The sequence below is a fragment of the Eubalaena glacialis genome, chromosome 19 (assembly GCF_028564815.1).
Source record: "Eubalaena glacialis isolate mEubGla1 chromosome 19, mEubGla1.1.hap2.+ XY, whole genome shotgun sequence".
NCBI lineage: Eukaryota > Metazoa > Chordata > Mammalia > Artiodactyla > Balaenidae > Eubalaena > Eubalaena glacialis.
Genome location: NC_083734.1, coordinates 38544515 through 38565837, shown reverse-complemented (window position 1 = coordinate 38565837; position 21323 = coordinate 38544515). Strand labels below are relative to the sequence as shown.

At 55.4% G+C, this 21323-nt stretch overlaps 2 protein-coding genes across 4 annotated transcripts; one reads left to right on the top strand and one right to left on the bottom strand.

Moving 5' to 3' along the window:
• The first annotated feature begins 4125 nt into the window (after positions 1-4125).
• On the top strand, positions 4126-9926 carry PHOSPHO1 (phosphoethanolamine/phosphocholine phosphatase 1). 2 transcript variants are annotated; one of them, XM_061176104.1, is made up of 5 exons: positions 4126-4292; positions 5369-5467; positions 7269-7378; positions 8213-8334; positions 9044-9926. In XM_061176104.1, exons 3-5 carry the CDS (start codon positions 7334-7336, stop codon positions 9924-9926), a joined length of 1050 nt encoding a protein of 349 aa, XP_061032087.1. In that variant the 5' UTR covers positions 4126-4292; positions 5369-5467; positions 7269-7333. The 2 variants fall into 2 exon arrangements, with proteins under 2 accessions (XP_061032087.1, XP_061032088.1); XM_061176105.1 differs by lacking the exon at positions 8213-8334 and having other exon boundaries at positions 9168-9926.
• Positions 9927-11157: 1231 nt separating this feature from the next.
• ABI3 (ABI family member 3) lies at positions 11158-21288 on the bottom strand. 2 transcript variants are annotated; one of them, XM_061175060.1, is made up of 8 exons: positions 20864-21288; positions 15940-16107; positions 14734-14910; positions 13168-13253; positions 12890-12985; positions 12583-12716; positions 11903-12040; positions 11158-11593 (listed from the first exon to the last, which is right to left on the bottom strand). In XM_061175060.1, the coding sequence occupies exons 1-8, from the start codon at positions 20978-20980 to the stop codon at positions 11430-11432; spliced, it is 1080 nt and encodes a 359-aa protein (XP_061031043.1). In that variant the 5' UTR covers positions 20981-21288; the 3' UTR covers positions 11158-11429. The 2 variants fall into 2 exon arrangements, with proteins under 2 accessions (XP_061031043.1, XP_061031044.1); XM_061175061.1 differs by having other exon boundaries at positions 12583-12713.
• Positions 21289-21323: the final 35 nt, after the last annotated feature.

Here is a 21323-nt window from a genome sequence, read left to right as displayed (position 1 = left end):
AGATGAGATGCCTGGAAAGGGATTTATCCAGCCCTGATCCCTAAGCCCCAGCACAATACCTTAGACCCAGAGCACCTAAAACAGATCTTGCAGAACTGCCTGAGCGGGAGCACTCCCAGTGGCCTCTTCCACTAAGCCCACCTGCATCAGTTACCAGATCCCCAAGGGAACCTCTGCCTTCTGCAGACAGAAAAGTGCTGAACTGAACATTGGGACTGACCGCCACTTGCTACACAGCGTCTTTGGGCAAGGTGCTTTCTTAACGTCCCCAAGCTTCTGCTTTCTTATTTGTAAAATGGAAATACTAAAACCCAACTGCCAGGGTTGATGTGGGGATTATGTTCTTGGCACCCAGTCGGTGCCCAGTGCCCGGTGCCCGAATGCAATTGTCCCAGCAGCGATCTGCTCTTCCCTCTGGCCCGTGCCCCTCTCACCACCAGGCAGATTGGAGAGTCAGAGGCCACATTCCTGGCCTCCCGGCCTCACAGGCCTTACAACCAAAACCTCGGGGGCAAGAGTTGCATCCTCTTTGTGAAGACCAGCTGGAGAGCTCTATTCCTGGCCGCCTGAGTCAGGGTTCACCAGGGACTCCTGTCCCTGTCACCTCAGATGACTCCCATCCCCACAAGCTCTCTGCCAGATGGACTGAGCTGAGTTCTAAGGTGAACCCCATGGGAGGGGAGGAAGTTCTGCAGCCAGAGCGCTGGGCAGAGGCCTCAACCTGCTGGGGGCGGGGATGGGGTGTGGTAGCAGGTGGGAATTCCCATTCCTTCTGTCCCCATCTTTAGACACATGGCTGATCATCCAACTTGCTTACTCATTGGCACAATGAGAGGGGAAATTTTAAAGAGAGATAGGGTGTGTCCTGAAAATTTTAGTGCAGGGAGAATTAGGAGTTTCTACATTTATTCCATAAAGGCGCTTTGCATGAAGCCCCTGTTGAACTTTGGTATTCCTGTGGCTGGAAGGCGAAATCAGGCAGTAAGAACACACTATAGAGGGCTACAGGAAGTTCTCTGCCCACCCCTCCTTCAGCCCCAGGGGTGAATTTGGAAACAAGGTTAAAAGGGCTAATTGCATCAAAGGGATTAGAATCTAGTGCCTCCTGAGAGCATGTGACCCTGGACAAGTCATTTGATCTCAATTTCCCTGTTGTAAACGGGAATAAATCCGAAGTGACTGTTGGTGTGAAGATTTAACAGGGAACGCAAGTGGAGCACTAATGTTGAGGAGACTAATGTTTGAGGTGAACACAGCAGGGGACTTATTTCATCCAACAACAAATATCTAAGGCCTACTATGTGCCAGGGTCTATATGCTAGGGACTAAGGGGACACTAATAAATAAGACAAGCGTGGTCTCCGCCCTCATGTTGCCTACAGGAGAAGCAGCGAGGCAGACACTGAATGAGAGGGTGTGGCGTGATGATTAAGGCAGCCAGGTTGGAAGCCCAGCTCTACCGTTCACCAGCTGAGTGACCCTGGTCTAGCTCAACTCTTTGTGCCTTGATTTCCCAACAGTAAAACGAGCCATGCACCCACTTCGTAGGGTGGTGAGGATTTCATGAACTGACATATGGAAAAATATTTATGTTACCTGAAAACTAGGTTCGCCTCTTGTTGGGTGTTGAGCCAAAAGACACAACCAAACCAAAGAGCAGGAGAAGGAAGAATTTATTATTTAAAGCACACTTTCACTGCTGTGGCCCGGGTTCAACCCCTGATCAGGGAACTAAGATCCTGCAAGCCAGGCAGCATGGCAAAAAAAAAAAAAAAGTCAATAAGGAGAACACCAGGCATCTTTCCCAAAGGAGATTCAGCATAGAACTGGGGCAAAGGTCAACAAAGTTCAATCTTTACTTGATTAAAGTCAGGAGGGTCAACATCTTCATTCCGTCCTCCACCTGGGCAGGGGCCTTAGTTCCTACAGAACTCAAAGATATGTATCAGATTGTTATGCAGATCCCTTGAGGAGGAACTAGGACTCTGTTTTATCGCTGAGCTATTGTTTCTTGACTGCTTTTCCTTTTTTCCTGCATTTCCTCACTTTCCTTAGACTCATGAATTACTGAAACCTGTTAACGATAAGCACCGTGGCCAGGATCAGATCACAAAATGGCTTAGGTCAAAAATGGCCTCTCGGGCTTCCCTGGTGGTGCAGTGGTTAAGAATCTGCCTGCCAATGCAGGGGACACGGGTTCGAGCCCTGGTCTGGGAGGATCCCTACATGCCGCGGAGCAACTAAGCCCGTGAGCCACAACTACTGAGCCTGCGCGTCTGGAGCCTGTGCTCCGCAACGGGAGAGGCCGCGACAGTGAGAGGCCCGCGCACTGCGATGAGGAGTGGCCCCCGCTCGCCACAGCTGGAGAAAGCCCTCGCACAGAAACGAAGACCCAACACAGCCAAAAATAAATATAAATAAATAAATAATTAATTAAAAAAAAAAGAACCTGGTGCTTAATCACTGTATAAGATTGCCTTTAAAAAAAAAAAAAAAAGGCCTCTCTCATGTCAAGAAAGCCATGCCTGATCTCTTTCTCCAGGCACCCCGTACCCTATCTGCTTACATTTACAGCACCTACTACGCGCTCTGTTAGCACACACGTGATCAGTATAATAAAAGGAGCTGCAGGATGTGTAACAGGGCAAGAGTTGATGTCCAGGCTGAGCTTGCTCAGCAAATGGGGTGGGCGTGGTCCTGAGGAGGAAAGGGCCCCCTGCAGGGGAGCAGGAGGAAAGGGTGAGGCGTGAAGACAGGGGTGTGAGATGAAGTGGAGCAGCAAACCAGTTGAAGGAGCTGGGGCACTGGGAGTTACTGGCAAGGGTTTTAAGGGTCAGGTTTGCAGATTTAAAGCCTTGCTTCCCCTTTGTATATATGGAAACATGGCACACATTTGTCTTATTCATCAATGTACCCCTAGCCCCTGGCACAGAGATTAGGGTACTCCCTGGCTGACCCTCGCTCCCTCTCTGGCTTCCAGCCCCACTGGCCTCCAGATCACTCAGGGCCTTTGCATTTGCGCCCTCTCTTCTCCCGGGAGTGGAGCCAGGGAGACCAGGGAGGACTGAAGTTAGACCCAGGCCTGGGGCTGCCCACCTTCTCCCCACCCACACAGCCCCTTTGTGACCTCCATGAGTTAGGTGTGCCTGGGTTTGAACTCAATTTCTCCTGCTGTCAACATACAACCATAAGTGCTGCGATCTAGCACGATACCCGGTTCATAGTATGTTCTCAGTAAATAAGTTTCTTTCCTCTCTAAACATAATCTTCTCTCCTCCTCACCACCAGGGTGGGAGGGCATAAGGGTGGGGCGGGTGGGGCTAGGAAAGGACTCACGGAGCGAGGAGAAAGTGGGTTTTTTATTTACCACACTACTTGCAAAGGGGCAGAGAGTTTGGTCCCCAACTTAGTGTTTACAGGGTAGGGGAGTGGGAAAGTCGGCAACCCCCTGTGACCTGTAACGGGGGCAAGGGTCCCAAGAAGCGGGGCACAGTGACTCCGCCTGGAGGGCAGAGGGCACCTAGCTATGCGCACGTGGTAGAGGAAGTGCTTTTCCTCGGCGGGGTCAACCGATCCCTACTCTCGGGCTTAGGAGAGCAGAACGGAATAAGGGTTGGAGATGGGGGTGCATTTCTGCAAATCTCCGGGATCAGAGCTCTGGAGGCGGCGGTGGAGAAAGTCCACAGCCCGGGCACCTCCAGGTGTGTGCTCGGGACTTACGTAGAGGCCCGCAGCCGCTCTAATGAGGGTGCCCCCCACCCACGCCCCTCTGAAGGGACGCGCTCCACCTCCACCCTCCTACCCTTCCCCGCAGCTCCCAATCCCACCTTCGCTCGCGCTCCGGGAGCCTCCGGAGCAGCCGGGAGGCGTGGCCTGCCGGCGGCCCGCCCCCTTAATGTTCTCCGGCACCACTGTGATTGGACAGCCGCTTGTGACGTGCGGGGACTGCGGTGGGCCCGGGTGCTGCGGCAGCCGCAGCGCCAACCGCGGCTCGGGCTCCGGCTCAGGCTCCCGGGTATTTAAAGGGGACGCGGCGGCGGCCCGGGGGGGGGGGATGGGGGACAAGTGGAGAGAGCGGCCCAGATGCGCATCATCCACGGCCCCTCGGGAGTGGAGGGACTCGTGAGAGCCGGAGCCCAGAAATCCGGGGGCGGATAAGACTCCGCGTCCCTTCCAATTCCCGTAAGCACCCCTTGCTCCATCCTGCGCCCAAATACCTCAGCTAGCCCCTCTCCCCACTCTTTACACTCCAAACTCAGCCGGGACAGACCTCCGCAGCCACCGCTCCCCACGTGAGTCCTGGGTTTCCCGAAGTGGGGAGGGCTGGGGTCCCAGTGTGGGGTGGCGGCTGCGCTGAGTCTGAGAGCGCTCTTTCACGCGCGTGTCATTGCGGGAGTCTCCGGGGCGGAGGAATGAGTCCCCTTTCTCCTACCCCAGGAACGGGCTGTCCGGGTATCGGTCCGTCCCCGACTAGGACAAGGCTTAGGAATCCGTGCTCCCTTGCTCCCTGCCACCCACGAGTCCCCTCGACTCCCAAGCTGCCCGCCCGCCGCCCCTCACTGGAGCGAAGCACCCGCCAGCTGGGGGTGTGCCAGAGTACCTGCTTTCCAGCCATCTCTAAAAATATCTCTCCCCCCAATTCCACCGGCAGCTGCCACCTCCTTGCCTATTGAGGATCCCCTCCTAGCTTGTCCACCCAGGCAGGGCGAGACCAGAGGTGACTCCTGGTCTCAGCTTCCTCACTGGCACGAGAGCTCCAGGACTTCAACCCAGCTAGTCAGGACTGCAAGCTCACAACCCAGGGGGGCAATAGGGAAAGTTCTGGCTGCAGTTTTCCCAAGAAGTAGTAGAGACCCCTGAGGTCTAATCTTGATTGTGATGCTGTGTGACCCAGGATGTTATCTTGACCTCTCTGGGCCTTTCCCATTCACTGCTGGTGGTGGTGAGCAAGGAATAGACCATGACAAAGTTGGGAGTGCTGTCTGAGGGAGGGAGAGAATTCCAGCCTAGTGGTGGAATCTGATTTCTAGTGGTTGATACTAAGAGGACGCGTTACTATAGTATCTCTGGGGTCCTTGCCCCCACCACATCCTTATCCTGCACGTTTCTCATAGAAAACTGTTAAAACTGCTAAAACTCCATCCATCCATTAAGAGGGGCATTTCAAACTTAGAGCCTATGCTTGTTTCCCTCCCCCATCCCCAGGTGTCCTCCCACCCTATTCCCATAGATGCAATGTAGCTGCACTCGTGTAAAAAGGTGCACGGGGTGGGGGGGGGAAGGGGAGGGGAGAGAAGCACTGCTTTTAGGTAGGACTAGAACGTGGACTCCCTGCCAGCCTGATGAAACGCTTCTCTCTCTACTCTAGCCCACAGGAGAAGCTCAGAGGTCCTGTCCCCCTTTCCTCTGAGGGACTCTTTTTGGTGACCACAAAAGGATTTGATCACTCAGGACAAAGCTAGCGGAGGTGAGTACCTTTTTGAATGTCACAGGAGCCAGATCCAAGCGGGGCCTGGGGTCCCTCTGACTACTCTGGGGTAGGGATGGGTATCACAGCATGGCCTTCTCAGTTTCGAGGGGAGAAACCCAGGATGCCTGGCTTTCTGCTCTGGGGACTAAAACAAGGGCAACTCACCAAATAAATGTTTAACTGATTTCCCTAAATACTAGTATTAGATGAAAAAAATGTAACTATTTCTTTTGCTATGAGAAGTTTTGAACATGATTAAAAACCAGTAGACTATTCCACCAAATTTAAAAAAGGAAAGAAAAGAAAAAGAACCAAGGGCGATGAAAGTTGGCTTCTGGGTGGCTCCTGGAGACCCTTTTTTATCTTTGTATCTGCTCGGTACATGTCTATCCATGTTTGCTTTTACAAGGGGAGTGGCATCCCTTGACCTTTTCTCTTTGGATTTGCCTGGCCCCTGGGGGACATGTGATATCAGGCAGGATTCTGGAAGGCTGAAACTCCCTCTAGATGGGGCCTGGGGACAGCCCTCCCACCTTTAACCCCCTAAAACGTGCCCTTCCTTCACCTCACATGCCTCCTTCCCCTTCTCTCCCATCTTCTTGAACTGTGTCTCTTCTCCCAACCCCCTCCCTCTTTTTGCCCACTGCCCCATTCAGCTTTGGCCACCACTCTCAATTCCTAGATTACAGGTTCTTAGGGAAAAGGCTGAAACCCACATCCCATCCCTAGCGAAAGGGTTTAACGCATGTGTGGTCAGGGAGTGGGGAGGGATGGGGTACCTCAAGATGGAGAGCGAGAAAGCCCCTCCCTCCTGGGATATCCCAGTCTCTGTCTTGAGGGCTACAGCTTCTCCTTGCTGTCCTGGGATGGTCTGGGGAGAGTCAACTTGACAAAGTCAGAGGGGTACCCAGTGTCACCCACTCTCACCACCAGAGGGCAGCAGCCAGCCAGACCTTTGCTCCTTTGCTCCTTAGCCTGTCTAGTCTCCTGGCTCACAGTAGCTTTCCAGACCTGTCCCAGCTGCATCTAGTCTCTCATTTAACCCCAGGATGGAGGGGAGGCACTGGGAGTTGTGGGTTTGTAGCTGCGCTGGTGAAGCCCCCACGAAGCCAAACCCTGTCCCCAAAGTTACATAGCAAAGTCCGGCAGAAATTTCAACCCGACTCCTGCTGACTGCCAGCCTCTAGAAGCACCAGGGAGGAAGACAGTCCCAGATCACCTGTGGTGCCCAGGGGTCCCGGCCCTCCAGCTGTGGTGCAGTGAGCCTGGTCATCTGCCCCTTCCCCTTTGAGGGCAGAGGGCAGGCAAGGCTGTGGCCAGGTGTTCATGAACCAGGCTCTGTGCCACGGAACCATCATAGCCTTGGGCAAGTTATTAAATCTCTGAGCCCTTCTCATCTGCTGAATTCATGGGATTGTGATGAGCAGGGAGAGAATATGAGTGAAGATGATTTGTAAACTATGATGTACCATACACAAGAATGGAGCAATGACCATACAGAGAAAAAAGCACTGGTCTCAGACTCTGAGATCTGGTTTTGAGATCTCTCTCTGCCACATACAGTGGGTGATGTCTGCACAAGTTGGTTAACCTTTCTAGGTCTCCAATAATATCATCTGTAACCTTTCCAGCATCGTGGGGGATTGTTAAGAGGGTGCCTAGCAAGGGCTTTGTGGTCCTTAGCCTATCTGAGGGGCTGTTTTTACTGAGTGGTTCCTGGGGCTCAGGAGAGGGGTTAGGACAAGGAAACAAAGCCACCTGACTGGGCACCCTCAAACGGACCTTGTATGGTTGTCAGGAGCTCTGGACGACGGCTGGAGGCCAACAGTCCCTACAGGTGGTGCCCAGGGTGATGTACTGACAATGAGCGGGTGTTTTCCAGTTGCTGGCCTGCGATGCCTGTCTAGGGTAAGTGTGTCCCTCCAGGGGTCTCTTAGGATGAGGCCTCAGCTCCCATGTTCCCGTCATGGGGAGGGAGGAGCCCTATCCAGCCCCTTTTAAGCCTGCCCTCACCTCTACTGTGCCTCCACTAATCCCTGGAAGCTTCCATCCCAGGGGTGGGGCCCTGATGCTTTATATCCTCAACTCCAGGGATCGTGGGCCACTGAAACTCACAGATAGATGTTGGTGAGACCAGAGAGTGACTCTAGGGATGAAGTCAAAGGGACAATTCTCTTAGGGAGGCAGATAGCAGGTTCAAATCCCAGTTGGGAAATCAGGAGCTTGGCCTTCTGTTTACAGGATGTGCCAGGCCATAAACATCACAGGAATATTGGAAAGGGATCTAGGAAGAAACCAGAAAGAGGAGTGGTTCTGTCTCAACTAACTGGGGTGGGGGGTTGAGAGGCGGAAGAAAGGCAGCATGGTGGATATTCTGAAGCTGTACATAATCTGCTCGCTGCCCCTCTGTCACATAAAGCTGCTGGCAGGCAAAGAGGCAGGGACAGGCTACAGAGGGCTTCTGCTCTCCATTTGCTTGCCTTCGTGCCCTCACACTTGCCCTGTTGCCTCCCATCCTCTCCCTTGTGTTTCCCACCCGCCGCCCCCCCCCCCATCAACATGATTAACCCAAGGTCTTGACTTCCTGCCCCTTCTTCCCCATGCCCCCTGGCATGACTTCCTCCTAGCCCTCTTCTTCCCCACTCCTGCCTCATCCCCCCCACCCATGTCCCCACTACCTGCTCCCTCCTCTGCCTTTTCAGCCACTGCTGCTCTCTTTCCTCTCCCTTACCTGTCTCCCAGGTATGTCGTGGCCTGGTGTGGGAGGCTCCGACTTCCCCAAGCCCCGCTGCTTCTCCTGCTGCCCGCTTGCTTCGGACTCTGGCAGAAACCCCACCTGCTGACAAGTTCCTCCCAGGGAATTGGCAAGTGATTAGTGATGAGCTGTCAGCACAGGGCCCTAAAACTCCCCAGAGAAGTTGTGTCCCATCCTTGGACCCCTGCCCAGTGCCACTGGCTGGAAGCAGATCACAGAAAGCCTGCCTGGATTTGGGATAGTCAATCCACCTACCTGGTTCTTCCAAGAGCTAAAATCCAATTCTCTGGCCAGTGCAGAAGCCCAGGCACCTAACTCTCCAGGCCTGGCACTGATTGCCCACATGCCTTGGGTGGTGCCAACAAGTCTTCCCTGGCTCCTCCGGTCCACCACAGTCCCACAAGCCCTCGGCTGTGCATGGCCACAAAGGGGAACGAGGAGGCTGCTGGAGTTGGATGAATGGGTGGTTTCCCTTGACTATGTTAGGGGAGAGGGAGTAGAGAGTCCCTCCCACCCTCCCTGTATCCAACGGACAGCTGGGGTCACTGGAAGTCTCCAGAATAGTCTAGTCCAGAAACCTCCCCAAAGGAGTGCCCCCTTGGAAGCTGCTCTTCCACTCTTTTAAGCTGACCCTCGTTAAGCCCCCATAGCCCCGGATGAGAGAAGAAGCAGGTGCCAAAGAAGCCCTTCTGGGTTCTCGAGGAGGATGGTCCCCTGAGGATAAACCCCAGCGCAGTTAACCGAGAGGTGCAAGGGGGTGGGCGGGGAAGGCTGGGGGTGGGGTCGGCGTTGCTTAACCAGTCTTGGGTCCTCCTCAGGTCTTGGATGTGCCAGCGCCTCTGGCCGTGGCCCGCTAACCAGCCTCTCCCCGGCCGGTTCCCGCCGCGCCCCCTCTCGCTTGCTCCCTCCTCCTCCTCCTGCTCCTCTCTCCCCTGCTCCCAGGACAGCGGGATGGCTGCGCAGGGCGCACCGCGCTTCCTCCTGACCTTCGACTTTGACGAGACTATCGTGGATGAAAACAGCGACGACTCCATCGTGCGCGCCGCGCCGGGCCAGCGACTGCCTGAGAGCCTGCGTGCCACCTACCGCGAGGGCTTCTACAACGAGTACATGCAGCGCGTCTTCCAGTACCTGGGCGAGCAGGGCGTGCGGCCGCGGGACCTGCGCGCCATCTACGAGGCCATCCCCCTGTCGCCCGGCATGGGCGAGCTGCTGCAGTTTGTGGCCAAGCAGGGCGCCTGCTTTGAGGTTATTCTTATCTCAGACGCCAACACCTTTGGCGTGGAGAGTGCGCTGCGCGCCGCCGGCCACCACGGCCTGTTCCGCCGCATCTTCAGCAACCCGTCGGGGCCAGACGCTCGGGGGCTGCTGGCGCTGCGGCCCTTCCACGCGCACAGCTGCGCTCGCTGCCCCGCCAACATGTGCAAGCACAAGGTGCTCAGCGACTACCTGCGCGAGCGGGCCCACGACGGCGTGCACTTCGAGCGCCTTTTCTACGTGGGCGACGGCGCCAACGACTTCTGCCCCATGGGGGTGCTGGCAGAAGGCGACGTGGCCTTCCCGCGCCGCGGCTACCCCATGCACCGCCTTATCCAGGAGGCGCAGAAGGCTGAGCCCAGCTCCTTCCGCGCCAGGGTGGTGCCCTGGGAAACCGCCACCGAAGTGCGCCTCCATTTGCAACAGGTGCTGAAGACGTGCTGAGGACATGGCCTGCAGGGGGCACCCGGGCGGGGAGGGGGTGAGGGGGTGGGGGTCGGGAAAGACAAACCTAGCTTTATTACCCCCTTTCCCTTTCGCTTTGGTATGACCCTCCGGGAATTTCCGGAATCCTAGGTTCGTCCATTTGGGGACTGGAGGAGGGAGTTCGGAGCTGTCCCCGTCTATGCAGTTAACCCAACTCTGCTGCCTCCCCCAGTTCCACTGCAAGCAAATTCCGGAGTCTGCCCCACCCGGGTGGTGCGCATACCTGAGCAGGCAGCAGTGTTTCCAGAAACCTGGTCCTCCCAGCTGGGAGGAAGGCGTTCCCTGGCAGGGTAGAGAAGGAACATCTCCCGCTGCGTTGGGTTAACTGTTGCCTTGGGCTGCATGACCTCCCTCCCCCAGCCTTCTGTCAAGGGGACCCAGGTCCTGCACTCTCCACCACCCCCTCCCCCGCACCGGACTCCCCGCGGAGAGAGGTGGCGCTCTCTGCCGACGGTCCCAGGCCTAGATCTTGCTTTACCTACTGTGACCCTACACTGCACTCCTTGCCTCCCTCCCCCCACCCACCCTGTCAGCATCCCAACAGGAAAAAAAGCCAGAGGGCACAGACACCTCCTGGTGGTGGAATGAGGTAGCACACTGTCCAGGTCTCGGGTCTGGCCAGCCAGGGACCTCACAGACCCCGAAGATATCTCCTCGCACCCCAGCCTCGTCTATGCAGCAAGAAACCAGGGACTTAACCAAAGTTGCCCCGCCGACTGGGCCCTCTGAGTCCCCCTTCTCCCGTATGGAACAGAAAGCCATGATGTTTTAAAGCAGAGCCAGTGGAAACCCAAGGCCCTCCTCCCGCTTTTGGTGTTTCAGAGCTATAAAGGAGGTGAAGGGGCAGAGGTGGCTGAGATCTCTTGCGCCGCAATCTGAGGGATGAGGGTGAGGTGATCTCTGCTCTCAGAGAGCCCCACTTAAGTGAGGGAGCTGGTCCCCACTCTTGGGAGGAGTGCCCAGCTTGGGGAACCAAGACTAAATACATAACAAAGCAAGCAACAGGCAAAAGAGCAGGTGCAGCCCATCTTTGCAGAGGGGCACAGGGGTCTAGTGCAGAGGGCTCAATGAGCACCGAGGAGATGGGGGATACTGCTGCTTAGGGCAGGCAGAAGGGGCTCAATTAGCAGGAGCCTTACAAGTGGGTTGCCTTTCAGTCCCTCGGTTCCCCAGCCCTGCAGGGCAATCATCAGGTCATCAGAGTTTTATTCAAAGTTGGCACTTGCAGCTGGAGACCCTGTCTTGCATGGTGTAAGGGTCCCCTGTGGATAAGGTCACCAAACTCCTTGGTTTCCAGTTCTTTCCTGTCTCCAGCAGGCCTCTGGAGAAGTAACAGACAGCTCACAGCCCAGGAGACATGCAGGCCTGGTCCAGTCTCGACTGTGGAGCTGGCTTTGGTGTGGGACTCAAGAGGCTCACTCAAGGCGGTACTTGGGTCAGCATCCCAGAGAGCCCAGACTGTCAGCAGCTGGGCTCCACATAGTTCCCGGGGAAGAATCCAGACCCCTCTGAGCAGACGCCCTCACACCAGCCGTCGGAGTAGCGGCGGGTGATGCAGATAACGGTGCCCTCAGAGAAGGAGAGTTCGTTGTCCTTCTGGCGGATGTATGGGTACAGTGTCACCACTGCAGGGCAGGAGGAGAAGGTGCCATGAGATGTGCCTCTTGCCCTGCCACAGGGATGCTGGTGCCCGCATACTGGACTCTAGGGAGCAACGTGGGGAGTGGGGCAGGAGATGCCTTCTCCAAAGCCCCGGGACTCCTCCCCAGCTGAGATAATATTCAATATCAGGCCGGCTGCTTCTCTTCTCTACGGGGGTGTGGGGAAAAACTGCCTCACCCCTTTGCAGCTGGAGGGGAGAATGGCTCTGGGCTAGAAGAGGGGGGAATCCTGACCCCAGGATCTGGTGCCTTTCAGTCCCAGGAGTCAAGTACCTTTCTCCAAGTATGCATCAGGGACCCAGCTGGGTTCTTCAGGCCCAAAGCCTGGTGGTGGCGGAGGTGGCAGCCCCAAATCATCTACATCCAAGGGTGGAGGAGGGGGCAGGTCCAGGGGCATGGGCAGCTCTGGGGCTGGGAGGGAAAGGAGAAAGGCTGCAAGTGTCACACAGGCAACCCCCTCCATGCCAAGAAACTTCAGTGTTGGAGAGCAGGGCCCCAGGATCTACCTATTTTTTGCAATCTGCTTTCAGCCCCCGTTCATCCTGGTCCTCCCACAATGCCTCTAGCAGGTAGTAGGTGCTCAGTAAATACAGTAGCATTGAACAGTTGTAGACTGCTGTCAGACTCTGCCACTTGGCTGAGTGAGCCGAGGCACTTAGTTTCACCTCTCAGGCTCAGCTTCATCTATTAACTGGGAGTGTGAAGATCCCAGGAGGTTAAGTAAAAGTGAGAAAATGGATGAGAAGCTTTGACCCTGGGGTCTGGTATAAAGCAGGGGCTAAATTATGTTAGTTCACTCCCTCCGCCGCCTTTCTTCCCGTTACTCCTGCCTTGGACAAAGTGGTCACTGACGTAGACCCAGTTGGATCCAACAAGGGTGAGGGTGGGGAGAAGTACTGGGAGGTGAGAACGACCCCAAAGTTGAGCTAGGAAGAGAGGGCAGAGCTCCTTACCCGGCGGGGGCAGGCACAGTTCCCCCAGCGGAGGGGGCGGCAGGAAACCGTCGGAGGCAGCAGGTGGAGGGGGTGGAGGTGGGGGTACTGCCTGCTCCTGGGTCGTGGAGACCCCACCGACACCTTCGGCGCTGCTGAAGACCAGAGAAGGCGGGCGCTCGGCTAGATTGGGGGCGGGGGGACACCTTCCTAACTCAGCACCCAACTGGCCCCGCCCCTTCCGTCATAAGCCCCGCCCCCGTGACCCTGAGTACTCTTAACCCCCCATCCTTCACGACCACCCCCAACCTGGACCTGTGCGGCTCACCCGGCCGAGGCCAGGGAGGAGGCAGAGGAGGCGGCGGAGAGTTTGCCGTCCGGCACGACGGGGAGCTGCACAGGCTCGGGGATCCGGGGCGCTCTCCTGGGGGTGGGCAGAGAGAAGGGGTGTCGACAAGGGGAAGGCATCAGGCGAGCAGGCGGTCGGTGCGGGGGGGAGGTGGCAACTGGCGGAGGAGGAAGTTTGGCGCCCGGCTTGAAGGGGGCTGTGGAGGGGTAGGGTTTCTGGATGGGGAGGCGCAGGTGAGAATTGCGGGGAGGCCTCACCCCAGGGTGGCGGAGCCGGGTGTGGCAGGCGCCTTGATGCTCTTTCGAGACAGGGTCCCGGTCCGCGACAGCTGTGTGCTCAGATCCTGCGGGAGGAGCAGGGCGCGGGGCTGACACCCGGGGGGACCTGCAATAGCCCCCTCATCCCAGAGAGGAAATGGGGGTGGGGCAGACGAGAACTGGGAGGGAGAGCGCGGACACAGCAAGTTCCCGGTTCCACTTCCCAGCCCACTCTCCCACCCCGCCCCACCCACTCTTGCTCGTTGCCTGGATCCCAGGCCTCAAGTCTGCCTAGGCTCAGACAGGCACGGTCAGAAGGCCACTTCCTCTGCATGGCCTCAGCGGCTGAGCCCCACCCGCTCGCAAAGCATCCCAGCGCTCAGCTTGGTGGTGCCTAACTCTGAGAAACCCCAACTCCAGTGCGCGGCTGAGGAGGTAGAGGTTGACTTAGAAATGTCCCACCTGTCATTTTCGCAGGCCTGGGGAACTGGCTTTAGGGAGTTTGGGGCAGAGAGGAGCAGAAAATTTAGGGTGTACCAGTGACAAGGTGCAAACCCACATGCAAGAGAGCACCTCTGTTAGTGACAGGGCTTCCGCAAGAGTGGGTGCATGGGGAATGATGTCCTCTGCTGTCCTTCACAAGGGACAAGACAAAAGGGACTCGAGCTCAAGCATAAAGAATTTAAGTTGGACAGAAGGAAGAACTTACTGGTGAGGAGGCCTGGTGACTGAAGGAGGGAGTGTGCTTTCTCTTTCTGGGGGGATATGGCGTGTTAAGGATATCAAGGGGCCATTTAGATACAGGGGAACGTCCCATCTAATCTGGAATGTTGGAGTGTGGGGACAAGTAATCAACAAAATGGGATGGGGGGTGTCCTCTCCCACCTCTCAGAAGGACATGGGCTGTGAAGAAAATGCCAGAGTCATTCACCGTGTCCTCCTTTGAGTGGCTGCGTCCCAGCCCCTTCCCACCCAACAGCAGCTCTGGGGTGACTGTTCAGTGCAGTGACCTCAAACCTCCAGACAGAGGAAGTTGCCGATCTCATGTGGCTGGGCCGCCATTCTCATGCACACCCTGACATTCTCCCTCCCCCCTCTTCCCTTTCACACACACCCGCCACCCACAAGGATGGGGGGGGGTGCCCAGATGTCACTCGCAGCAGATCGTGTGATACAGGGTAAAGGTCAGTTATGAAGAGAGGGGTCATGAAGAATTTTTAAGAAGGAAGGGGGGGGAGGGGACTCCTCTAAGGAGGCCTTGTGGAGTAGGGGAGCCACTTAGGGTGATGGCTTCAGGGAGTGAGGACGGAAAGGGACTGCAGCTTGGGACAGGAACATGCTTGAGGAAGAAAACTGAGGGTCTAGAGAGAAGAGAGTCATGAGGCAGAAGAGGGTGGGGGGACTTCCCTGGTGGTCCAGTGGTTAAGACTCCGCACTTCCACTGCAAGGGGCACAGGTTCGATCCCTGGTCAGGGAACTAAGATCCTGCATGCTGCGTGGCACAGCCAAAAAAAAAAAAGAGAAGAGGGTGGGTTGTGGAGAAAGAGGAGGAGCCCCTCTCTCTACCTTGACCCCATGACCGATGTCATCCAGGCAACCGAAGTTGAGGGGTCTCCTGTAGTATGGCGTGAGGGGAGGCAGGCTCTCAGGGGCGATGATTTTCTGGCTGGGGGGCAGCCGCTGGACGGTGGCTAAGGTGCCGATCTCCCTTCGGGCCACCTTCTCCATATGCATGTTCACCATCTGCAAGACAGGGTTGGAGATGACAGTGGGGCAGCCTCTGCACACCGCCCTTCCCCTTAAGACTTTGGGGTCCCTTTGGAGGAGGGACCATCGGAGACAGTGAAGTCCAGAGAAAGAGTGAGTTTTGTCCCCAAGGGCACACAGCATTTGGGGAAAGGGTTGCCGGTTGAGGATGGAGCCACTTTGGAGCAACTTCCTGGTGGAAGAGAACAAGGGTTATTATTAGCTGAGCAGGAACCGAGGAAGAGAAAACACAACATCCCTGGGGATGCTGGGAAGAGACTGGGCTGGCTTGGGAGCAGAGGGGGATAAAGTGGAGGTGGCTGAGAATTGTGGCTGGATCAGCTCTTCATTTGGGGGGACAATAATATAAGTGAATTAACTTCCTCTTGGAATGTACTGTGGAGAAACCTACAGCACTGAGAGGGTGGGAACTCCAATCTGCTGGGGTGAGAGGAAAAGACACACCCACACTGAACATGTGAGTGATGCACAGGCCAGACCAATGTGTAGCTGGATCTGTGCGTGTGGTTTATGGGGCAATTCCTCGGCCAAGGAGCCAGGAAGGAAGGAGGAGGGTGCGTATGCTAGATGGGCGGGGGGGTGCTGTGTGGTGGTGGCAGTGCTTCCAGGGCTGAGGATGACCTTGCCAAGCAAGCACTCTGAGTCTGGGATATTTATAAAATCACCGCCTGTGTTTACATGGAAACAGGGTCCATTTGCCTCTTTCCTGTCCTATGCAGCCACTGTGATAGGGAGAGCCTGCTTTCTACCATGTAGGATAGAATTCAGAGAAAGATAAAGTTCTGCCATCAGGGAGTTCCTGGTCTGGTGGGGCAGCAAGACCCACCCCTGAGACACAGCCACAAAGACAAGAAGGCTCGAAAAGTTTGGGGAGTGCCAGCCTTCTGTGATACAGGTGGGCGTTTGGACATGGAGGGAGGCAAGAAAGAACTTTTGCTGCAGAAGATGTCCAGGTGGGGCTGAAGAGTTGGGGTCTGAGGCGAGCAGCATTCCCACAGCCCTTACCTGGCCCAGCGTGCTCACACGCGCTTCCACCTGCCGCAGGGCAGACGCCTGAAGGTCCAACATACGCAGAGTGTGTCCAGCCAGGTTGCCCACCTGGTAGGCCACGCTGGCCAGGGCCTGGGTGGTGAAGGCCATGGTCTCCTCCAGCGCCTTCCGTTTGTCTGTGGCCTGAAATACACACAGCCCTGGCCTGAGGCCAGCATGTTCCACTGGGGCCGTGGCTGGGTGGGCTGGGATGGGATAGGGTGTAGGGAAGGTGGGGGCTGAGTTGGGAGAAAGTGGCAACCCTCAGATGTTTGAGGAGGTTTCTGTGAGAATGACGTAGTAAGGGCTTCCCTGGTGGCACAGTGGTTAAGAATCCGCCTGCCAATGCAGGGGACATGGGTTCGAGCCCTGGTCCGGGAGGATCCCACATGCCGCGGAGCAGCTAGGCCCGTGCGCCACAGCTGCTGAGCCTGCGCTCTGGAGCCCGTGTGCCACAACTGCTGAGCCCGTGTGCCACAACTGCTGAGGCCCGCATGCCTAGAGCCCATGCTCTGCAACAAGAGAAGCCACCACAATGAGAAGCCCGCACACCGCTACGAAGCCCGCGCACAGCAACGAAGACCTGACACAGCCAATAAATAAGTAAAATAAATTTAATAAAAAAAAAAAAAAGAATGACGTAGTAAGAAGGACTCAGGGGACATCAGGAAAGTGAATCTGCAGGCTTGAGGACTGGGTGCAAGGGAAGGAAAAGGCACCCTTCTCAAATAGTCACACAGGATTGGCCCCACCATCCTCCTGAAGAGATTTTGGGTGGGGGGTGGGGTAAAGGGTGAATGGTAGAAAGGAAAGAGGAAGTCAATACTGGCTGGAAGAGATATTCTCAGACTTGAAAACCAAACAACCAACCTCAGGCCCCCATCCCAGACCTTCTAACCAGAATCTCCTGGGCGTAAGGTCAATGAATCTGTACCTCTAAAAGTTCCTCAGGCGACTCCTGTGCTCCTGGTTTATCTCCAGTCTTCAAGTTGGTGTTTGGGAAGCAATAATCTGATCCATTTTATAGATAAGGAACTGAGGCCCAGGAAGAGTGACTTCAATCATTCATTCCCTTCAACAGCTTCCCAACACACTGAGAATAAAGCAACTTCTAACCGTGGCCTATGTAGGGTCTCACAAGGCTGGCTCCTGCTTTCTTCCTCACCCTCATTGCCTTCCGCTCTCCCTCACTCACGCCCCTCCAGCCACATTGGCCATTGGGTCTCTCTTCCTGATCAAGCTAAGATTGTTTCTACCTCAGGACTTTTTTTTTTTTTGGTCTGCGTTGGATCTTTGTTGCTGCGTGCGGGCTTTCTCTAGTTGCAGCGAGCAGGGGCTACTCTTCATTGCGGTGCACGGGCTTCTCGTTGCTGTGGCTTCTCTTGTTGTGGAGCATGGGCTCTAGGTGTGCAGGCTTCAGTAGTTGTGGCACATGGCCTCAGTAGTCATGGCACATGGACTCTAGAGCACAGGTTCAGTAGTTGTGGCGCACGGGCTTAGCTGCTCTGTGGCATATGGGATCCTCCCGGATCAGGGATCGAACCTATCTCCCCTGCATTGGCAGGCGGGCTCTTAACCACTGTGCCACCAAGGAAGTTCCTCTACCTCAGGACTTTGCACTTGCTGTATTTCTTTCTAGAATCCTTATTAAATCTCAGCGCTTCAGAGACACCTTCCCTCACCACCCTAAGATCTCCTCCCACCCACTTCTCTATTGACTCACTATCAGATTTACTCTGTTCTCTTTTCTTCATAGCACTTAGCACTATCAGAAATTATTTATCTATGTACTTTATTATCTACACACACACACACACACACACACACACACACAAATGTAAGCATTGTGAGGGCAGGGAGCGCATCTGTTATATTCTGTATCCTATCCTGGAATAGTGCCCAACACACAGACGATACTTAATGAATATGTGTCTGTGAGTTACTCAGCGGATTGAATGCAAACCCAGACACTTGATGGGCATCTTCCTGCTGCGTGCCAGGCACTGTGCCAGGTGCTGGCCAGGGCCACACTTCCAGTCAGTGGTGGTGGGGTGGGCAGGGAGTGGCTGAAGACAGAAGAGGGTTTTTTTTCCGTCCCAGATCGGACTGTGCGGGCTGGGACAAAGCTTCTCCAGTCATTTGGTTCCCCAGACAGCTTCCTCATCTCAGGTCAGGGACATGGAGGGTAGGGGGCCAATCCATGGCAAGTCTGGGGAGAGGCCAGCGGAGTGACCAGCAAGGCTTCACACTGGGGTCTCCTTGCTAAGGGCTCTCAGGTACTCCTCAGGGCCTGCAGTGGAGAACAGACTTAGAACCTGTCCGAGCAGGGTGCTGAGAGAGACCTGGGTGCCTCCAGTGTAGCCCAAGCCAGGCTCGAGCCAAAGGGCAGGCCCAGAACCTTCTGGACAGCACACACACACACACACACACACACCCCGCCCCACACCCCCCCTCCACGCTTTTCCCCTCAGGTGCTCCTCCCTGCCTTTCTGTTCCAGCTGAGGGTAAGAGCTGCTCGTTTGCATCCAATTTACATCTCATCAACATATGTAACCAAGTGCCTTGAAAAGGCAAAGAAATCAAACCAGAAAGCATAGCAGGTCTTATTCTAGTTCAAGACCTTCCTTTAGTAGGCAAGGAAATGAACAAAGGCCCAGAATGGAGCAGTGACTACTTCTTTGGTCTTAGCTGGCCTCTCCTGTACTGTCCCCTCCCTGGACTGGCATATGGAATTCATCACTGGATTTTTCCTGTCAGTCCAAACAGGAAAAATGTCTGCTTGGGCCCAGCTCTGGGAGGCTAGAGCCTGGATGCCTACTGACCCCTGGCTTTGCTCTTAATCGAAAGTGAGGTCTGGAGAGACAACGGTCTGGGATCCATCTTCATGGCTGACTGCTTATTCATCATGCAAATCACCCTGTCTACAAATTCAATGGACCCTGACAGAGAACTCTGCAGTTCACCCCAGCCTGCCCTCCCCCATTCCCCATGGGTTTCCTGACACCTGGTTGGGGTGGAGGGAGGGGTGAGGGAGGGAAGGAGGTCGTGGGAACTAGGCTTTGTTTAAGACCAGTTCTGAGAAGTCATCCAAACACTTCCTAAGCATTTGCTCCCCCAGACAAAGATCGTCAGAGAAGTCTGGAAAGGTAACTGGTTGTGTGGTCTAGTAGTTAGTGTTCTGCATGAAGGAAGAATCAATCTACAGATTCTGACCTGGGTCAGGGCTTCCGATGCCCTGAGTGTTTTTGCAAGGGCTGCTTCACCTCACTAGAATTGACTTTTAATATCTATATGTGTCTTCCATCCTTCTGATGAAAGATGATGATGATGGTGATAATGGTAACAGCTGCCATTTATCCTGCCCTTCTTAAGGAGGAGGCGCTGGACTAAATGCTTTAATACATTATTACATTTAACCCATATGACCACTGTGAAGGAAGGTATAAGAATCAGAGGGGAAACTTGTCCCAGGTCCAGGAGTTGGAAATTGGACTCAGCTCTTGGCGACCTCAAATTCTGTGTGCACACTGTGTGCAAACGAGAACCCATCTGGAAGTGCTTTGAGATGCACAGAAGTTACTGAAGGAATGGGAAGGCCAGCCTCCATGCTAGTCCATAGAAGGAGCATGCCTTCCAGTGCTTGGAGAATAGAGCTGGTTTACAAGCCACATTCCAGCTCATCTGCAGTAGCTACAATCAGTCACTCAATATCTACACGCGGGGTAGCATTTTCAACTAGAGGTTTGGGGGTGCTGCTCTGGAGTCAGAGTTGCCTGTTCGAATCCAGGTTCTACCACTAGCTTGAAGACCTTGGGAAAGTGAGTTAACTTCTCTGAAGCTCAGCCTCCCGGTTGTGAAGTGGGAGTGGTCCTCACCTCACAGACTGGGGTGAGGACTGAAGGAGGTGATGAGGGCAGTTCGGGTGCAGAGCAAAGCGCCTTAACTGTTGTTATCATTGACTCTCTTTAATCTGCCATTTTCCCATAAGCACTTGCTCCTTTTATTATTATTTTTTTCCACACTCCTACTGAGCCGGGAGGTCCCAGTGCAAATAACTGTCTTAAAATCATACAGCATGTCAGGGAGGGGAAGGCAGGGAGGAAAGGGCTCATCTTCAGAAGTCAGGAGTCCTGGGCTGATGCCCGCTCTACCATTGCCAAGCTGTATGACTTGGACAAGTCACCTCACCTCCCTGAACTGTTGTTTTTTCATCTGTGAAATTGAAATAACGATACTGTCTCGCAAGGCGGTTATGAGGGTTAATGAAATAACAGAGGTGCTCGATCGTTGTTAAGTTTCCCGTGCTCCAGACTTGCGGTCCTGGGACAACCCCACAATTTAGAAAACTATTCTAAAATGCCGCTATCCTTATCTTTTGCCGGTAGCCTGTTCCCTGCAGTCGTATTGTCCATCTCCCTGCCTCTGAGTCAGACCCCATCTCTTTAACCTAGCGTGGTCTGACATCTCTCGGCTCTCCCTCAGATATCGGGAACAGAACTTTCCCTCGTCCATCTCAAGTTCATGACAATGGAAAGAAGTTCTTCTGAAGTCTCACCTAGAGCCAACTTGAACATGGAATGATGGCACCAACAGGTGTGTGAGGACAAGTCCTTTGGGCCTCTGGATCTGAGTGAAAGGCTAGGAGGGAGATGAGCCTAGGATGAGGCCTGTAGCAGGACAGGGTAGCGCTGCCTGCCGGGCACCGCTGAGGCTCTGGGAGAGAGAAGGGGCACAGCGGGGGCTTGGGGAGCATGAGTGAGCGTTAGAGTTTGCGGGACTGGGATGAAGCCGACCTGGAGTGGGAGGCTAGATCAGCCAAGGCCCAGGCCGAGCACCTGTCAGGATGGGGTCCGGGCCCCTGGAGGGGCTGGGCCGCCGGGGCCGCGCCTGCTCTGCTTACCTGCACGTAGTTGTCCTCGCAGTAGTCTGCGACTCGCAGCAGGGAGCTGTAGTTGCCCTGCAGGGCCTCCCGGCCCGTGGGGATCTCAAACTCCTGCAGCTGCTGCAGCTCCGCCATGGCCCCCCGCCTCTGCCTGGCTCCCCGGGGAGCCCGCTGGTTTTGCGCCTCACCCTGCCCTTGATTGGTCGCTCCGCCTTCCCTCCCTCTCACTGCTTTTGGTTTCCTCTGCTTGAGAGACCCAAACCCACTTGCAAAGGGCAGACATGCTCATTCCGGCACAAGAGGAAGTTAGTCCCCGCTCCCTGGGCCTGTGCTTCTCTGTCCCCTGCCCAGGCGAAGGGGGAAGCTGGGGGCCCCTTGCGGGGGCCCAGCCCCCCAATCCCTCCCAGCAGAGGAAGCCAAGGTCGGGACGGCTGTGATTGCTCCTTGGGCCTGGAGAGGAAACTGCAGCGGGGGCTGG